The 6306-nt window shown below is 50.9% G+C and overlaps 1 protein-coding gene across 2 annotated transcripts in view; it reads right to left on the bottom strand.

Annotated features, from left to right (window-relative positions):
- Positions 1 to 608: 608 nt before the first annotated feature.
- LOC101659568 (ubiquinol-cytochrome-c reductase complex assembly factor 1) overlaps positions 609 to 6306 on the bottom strand; it is a 123950-nt gene continuing 118252 nt past the window's right edge. For both annotated transcript variants that reach the window (XM_045295554.1, XM_045295553.1), the window contains 2 exons: positions 5666 to 5779; positions 609 to 2056 (listed from right to left, as the gene is read on the bottom strand). In XM_045295554.1, coding sequence (XP_045151489.1) covers positions 1922 to 2056; positions 5666 to 5779 — 249 coding nt within the window. In that variant the 3' untranslated portion in view covers positions 609 to 1921. The remainder of the gene's footprint in view (positions 2057 to 5665; positions 5780 to 6306) is intronic.

Here is a 6306-nt window from a genome sequence, read left to right as displayed (position 1 = left end):
TTCCAGGGAACATGGTGCTTCCAGATGCTCAGAGAAGAAATGAGTTAGACACTCAAAACAGGTTGGGAATTGGAGCAGGGGGCAGACTAAGAAGAGCCTTTCACATTCAGCCCCACCCCTCCCGCCCCCACCTGCCTCCCTTTCCCAGTCTAGATTTTATCTTGAAGGCACAGAGGATTGGGGTAATCGATGAAAATGCTTATGGCCAGAAGTGAGGACTCTGAGACATCAGACACTCCTTATTAGGAGATGCAGTGCTTCATGATGACTGCTTCCTGTGGAGGTGAGCTCTGGGGGCAGGCGCTGATACTAGAGGCATTCATACAGAGCCTATATGAATATAGGTCAACAGGGATGTTGAGAAGTGGAGCCAAGCACTGGCCAGAGACTGGCCTAAATCCCCCTTAAAGTCCTGTCCACATCTGAGATTCCAACTTTCTAGAGCAAGCCCAGTAGCTGAGCTGATGCTATGGGCTGAGATTGGTGGCTGGGGAGCTGCCCTGGGCAGCAAATGGGTTAAGGCTCAAATAACTTTTATATATGAATTAATGTGTTGAGTTGGGAGCCAAAATCTGTTCCATTAATTTTTCCATCCATTCCAGGAGCAGTTAGGTACACACAGTAAAGTTTATTTTGGTGCATGGTATACTTCACTCCATTAAAAATAAATTAATCAGCAAATTCCTGCCTGGCTCAGCTCTGGTTTATGTAAATAGTGCCCAGCTGTAATGAGTTACAAGGTGTTATTATCTCACACACACAGTGAAGGCTTCACCCTAGAGCTCCACTCACAACAAAAGCATCTTAAATAAACCGAGAGACGGCGGTTTGATTTGTAATGTTTTCACAGAAGTGGGATATACCTCAGCCATATAGAATTTCTTTATATGACTCATTTTATAGCAAGTCAAGTGAAGGAAGTTTGATTGGGGGAGGGGTAAACAATATGACTCCCTGGCTCCCTTTTTCAATTTAAAGAAAATCCCCCAGAGAGGGCCAGTGCTCAGTGCTCGGAGGGAGGAGGGGACTGGTCTGTCAGGGATGCCCCGAAGCTGGGACCTAGGACAGAAGGGGACTAAGGCAGAAAGGAGGCTCCTCTCTTCTCCTGTCTCTCAGGCAAGGAGGGCCAAGAAAGGCAGACACTGATGGTACCTCTGGGAACATTATTTATGTTTTTAGGTTTTTGTTGTGAAATGGGTGAAGGGGGAGTTTATTCTTGAGGCCTCTTTCCAAATGACTAGGTTGACTCGGTGGTCTCCTGGGTCCGAGAGGCTGGGCCTGGCAGGTTGTGCTTGGGGTAGGGCAAATGACACATCTCCATAAACGGAGCACGCGCAGTAACTGCAAGAGCAGAGCCAGGCGGTCTGCCTCAGTTCCTGCCATCCCCACCTCTGACCCACTTCTCAAAGACCTCACAGGGAAGAGGAGCCGGGCACAGTCTGTTTCTGTTCATGGCCAACTCCGCCTCGGGGCTCAAAGCCAGGGGTCAGAAGTACAGTTACCCATCTTGACCCAGCAGCCTTACAAAGTGCCCCTCGGCGACAGGGGGCCTTTGGTGGGGTACCCCCCTTTCTGACCTACTCCCATCTTTTCCCTGGCCTTTGGGAACAGCTGTCAGTGAGTCACACAGAGTTGCTGGAGGGGGACTTGGGGAGTGTGTGCCGGAAAGTTCTTGCTTAATGCTTCTCTATGGGAAAGGGCACCTCAGAAGGGCTAGCTAGGGCTTCTCTGAGCACCGCATCCCACGAGAATGGGCTGTTGGGCACACTAAGAAGAAAATCAGCACAAGTGGGGTCAAGGAGCTGGAGATGCTGTTCAAAGGTCAGTTTGGCTACTTTCTGCTGGGTCCTGGGCAAAACAGGCATCTCTTCCCTCCGAAGTTCCTCAAGCCAGTTGGCTCACTGTTTGGAGGGTCCAGCCATCAAAGACCCTCATCGTTGTAAGTTGGAGCATGGGCCTTCAGGACGCTCTGAGGATTCTTCTCCACCAGAGGGCGCCAGCTCACCTCCCCTGTCAGAAGCAGATCCTCGCCATTCATGGAGTCCAGGTACTGAATCTGCACAGGGGAAAACGGGGCAGAGTGCAGGCATAAGAACCAGACAGACATGAGGTTGGCATGAAGAGATGTGTGGTGCAGTTTAAATCAAGTGCCCCATTGCCCTACAGTCCGGCTTGTGCTCGCAGAGTATGTGTCCCCTCCCCTTGCACCCCTGCCCCGCATGAACCAACTATGTAGTCATGCTTACTTAAGCCAGTAATAAAAAAAATTGTTCTCTCCTCAGGGTGACAAGGTTATAGTTCATGGTTAAACAAATTACAAGTCTTGAAAGAGGATGAGAAGATGACCCTTTCCAAAAGAGTGTTCTCAGGACATTATGCAGTTTTGCTCCCCAAAGTCCCTAAGTTGGCATTGTGACAGTTCACTAGGGACTAGTGTGTAACCCCTTGGCCTCCTATATAAAATCTCTCCTTTTGGTATTTTATCAAGGGCACCCCAGTAACAGCTGTAACAAATGCCCATAAAATTCTGATCACAGGCAGACATGAGGGAGTCTCAGAAAGTAGTCACCCCCAGGAAAAGAAGGGAAAGGGGCTTGGACCAGCACTCAGGCTAGCCAGGTGCTGCTCAATGAGGTTCCTCCATGAAGGGGCTTCTGAGTAATCACTGGGCGGACAGCTGGGAAAGCTTCAGGCCACTCCCCTCAAGACTCCAGATGGACAAACAGGCAGGCAGACACATCGACTCCAAGGACCTCAATTCCCCCCAATACACCCTCCCTTAAAAGTGTCTGTAGTCCCAGAAGTTGAGACTTGCAACTTACACAAGTCATCCTGACCATGCTCATCCAAAGCTGCTGGGGGAGGCAGAGTCCCAATTCTACCCCTTACTGGCAGGGTGACCCATGAAGCCACTTCCCCTCCCTGGGACTCCAGTCTCCTGGCAGAGAGGGGAGAGCTCTGTGTACCGAGCAGGACTCGTGGAAAGTTTCAATGACATAACCTCTGTACAATGCTGGTCACCATTCTCCACTGTCCTCTGACAGGCCCTGATACATGGTGAGTGGGCCCAGCCGCACCTTCTAGGATGGCCGGGAGCATCTGACACCATGCATAGCTCTGGTGTTAGGAGGGTCATCTCCTTTACCAAGGATTCTCCTTCCCTTGGGAATTGCAGAGACCAAGCAGAATACCCCTGCTCCTCACACTGACAGCTGCTCTTATAGCTGAGACAGGGTCTGGCCCCTCTGGACTTTCTCACCACGTGCCTCCAGCCTGTCTGGCCTAGAGATGCGGGCTGCCAATGCCACTGCTCAGAGTTCTGGTTGCAGGGCCACACCAGTGCCAGGCCAGATGTTCTCAGACCTACCCAAGGAACATAGGTAGAGGGGCCATCTGTGATGGGAGAAAATCAGAGCAGCTACAGGAGAGATGTGGGCAGGCAGTACTTCAAGAGGCAGTTGAGCTAGTGACTGGCTGAGTCTCAGGAGAAAAAGGCAGTTGCTAGAATTCCCCAGCGTGCCTCACAGTAAGCAGAGCAGCAGAGTGAGAAATGCTTTTAAGTGAACAGGCAAAATCTGCCATGAGACCGAAACAGACCAGGAATCACTAGACTCAAAAAGATGGGGCCCCATTTGTGTTGCTGTTGTTGGCATTTGGAGCGAGTGAGGTGGGGGAGGAGGCTAAAAGCTTCACCTTGGGCCTTGAACTCTCTCCCCCCTCCCAAGAAGGCATTCACTCCTACTGCTTCATCATCAGACTGCTGACTCAACCCTCAACCACCAAGCTCACATATATAGATACATGTCCTGCTCTCTAATCCAGTGCAAGGAGCTCTACTCCTAAAACGCACACCCTCCTCTTTGTGTCTCCAATGCCACCACTTTGTCCACCTCCTAGGTTAACACTGCAATGTAACCTCTGATGGTCTTGGGCCAGCTACCATTCCAAGTATCATCAGAGTAGAGGCCGAGAACCTTCTAGTAAGTCCAGCGTCCCCATCTTTCTTTCTTGCCCCACTAGACTAGAATTAGTTTTCTTTTCTCCAGCCTTCCACAGTACTTTGTTACAGCCTATATCACATCACATACTGACCTATTCCAGCGTTAGCCATGTGCCTAACTGGCTTCCTGACCAAACTATGAACTGGGCAGGGGCAGGGGCTGGGTCTAATTAATCTCTGCTTTCCCAACAAGTGTATGGGAGAGAAAGTGCTCAGGGATTTGCTGAAAGAACTGCGTCCCCATCAAAACTCCTTCCTTTGTTAGGAAACTCATTTCTGTATTCCCACAGCCCAAAGTGGGTTTCTGATAGGGCACTGGCTGTGGTAGTCCTTCATTTAGGGTCCTCAGAGGTCCCAGCTGTGCCTTTGGGGCTCCTGTACAAGCCCACCAGATGGAAAAATGGAATGGTCTCTCAGTAAACCTAGCATTCGCTTTGCCAACCACTTCCCGTGTCTGAGTCTGAATCTTAGATCTTCTGTGAAGCAGGAACCTCAGGCTAAAGTGCTTCTGGCAGATTTGAAGAATGTCCCCCCAAAAGTCCTGGCTGCAGGGGTTCTCTACATTCTGGGTCTGAAAAGGCACATTAGGTGGCTTTTCCAAGCATAGGACACACTGGTCCTGATGACCCCATCTTCTTTCTCCTCAAGAGCTAGGGCCTGGCACCCACCCCCGCTTCCAGGCTGTTGGAGGCTTGAAGGTCATGGACACAGGTGAATAAGAGAATAGCTGTGAGGTGAGGTGCCTTCAGCCCCAGGAGCCAGGACTGTGAAGGATAGGTGTGACTCATGGGATGGCCTGCGCTCCTGAGCCACCCAGAGCAGCTGGGGCCTCTAGTGGCTACATGAATCACCCAGCTTGGGTGCTCGGCCAGCTGTGCTGGTTGACTCACTGGGAGACTCTGGAAAAACTTCTATGGCCCTCCTCTCTACTACTCTGCTCACTCTTCTCTAAAGTCTGGGTTTCCCATCCATACCGGATCTGGGGGCAAGACAGTCAAGCAGTTAATTCTCCATGGGCTTGAGAGAAAACGGCATTTAAACAGTCCTCACCTTGGGGCTTTCTACTCTCTAACAGGAAGCCCCAGGGAACTAGGTGTGAGGTATTGAAGTAGGGGCATCCTGGTTGATTATGACTAGTTACCAGTGGGAAGTCTTTTTTTTTTTTTTTTTTTTAAGGTTTGAACAGAGAGTAAGTTTACTGAAGGGGATACTTTGGAAAAGAACTCCAAAGGGCCCTTAGATAGTCTAAATCTAAAAGGCCTGGGAGTAGTCTTAAGGGATGGCTGTGAAACGTGGCTCAAGCCTAGTCAGGCCAGAAGTCAGAACGTCTGACCCTTGGAGCTCACAGTGGGTACAGAAGGGGCGACAGTGTCTGGTAGCCATCACACCCCATGCTTGTTTGCAATGCACAGGAATATGTGTGCAGTGTCTGGCACAGCGCCGGGTTCGCCGTGCCTCTCCAGCTTCCATTCCCAAACTCCTCTGGCTGAGCTCACAGCAGGTGCTCTGCATCAGGCTCTGCTGCTGCTAGGATGGATCACGATTCCTTCTGAGTGGCTCTGGTAACTCAGCTTCGGCCTCCCAGGAGCCTCTGAAAGGCCAGGCAGAGACAGAGAGATGAACTGGTTTCCATGCAACTCTGGAGGGGAGAGACGGGCTGCTCACCTGTTTCCTCACATATTCCACCAGCAGTGCAAGATGCCGGGGGTCTTCACATTTCTGATTGAAGAAGGTTCTCCACAGGGCAGCGGCCAGTCCGTGATCATCGGAGAGGATCCCCTGGAATACAGAGTACAACGTGTTGAGATAGGGCTTATTGGGCCAACCTGGCTGATAAACACAAGTAGGGTTAATTGAAGGGCGGAGGGATAAATGGCTCCATGAGCCTCGCCTTTCTAGTTCTCTGGTTTCGTGCTTTGTGATGGTTGGACCAGGGTGCAGCTGCCTTTGCCAGTTCCCTGCTTCAGCTGGCAAGGCTCACTTCCTACAAGACATCCCCGAGAAGCCACATGGACCTAGCCCGATGCAGCCCTGGGTGCTGGAGCAGCTGTGTGGAGACTCCTGCCAGCGCTGAGATGCTTACATGCTCACTGATTCAGCTTTTCTCCTGCAGTTGGCATCATTGTGTGTGTTTTGTGAGCTGGAGGAAGGCTTTGTGGATTGGTGTTGGACATATGAGTTAATGTTGGGCTTGTGGGCTTGGGCAGCACTGGGTTGGGATGTCTTCTTGATGCGCACTTACCCTTTATCTAAAACTCACTTATACATGGGTTTCTGTGGATTTGTTTACCTAAAGTACCCGGACT

The sequence above is a fragment of the Echinops telfairi genome, unplaced genomic scaffold, assembly GCF_000313985.2.
Source record: "Echinops telfairi isolate 266 unplaced genomic scaffold, ASM31398v2 ScPeMD7_5592;HRSCAF=6446, whole genome shotgun sequence".
NCBI classification, from domain to species: domain Eukaryota; kingdom Metazoa; phylum Chordata; class Mammalia; order Afrosoricida; family Tenrecidae; genus Echinops; species Echinops telfairi.
The sequence above is the reverse complement of the archived record's forward strand: the minus strand, read 5'-3'. Positions and strand labels throughout refer to the sequence as shown.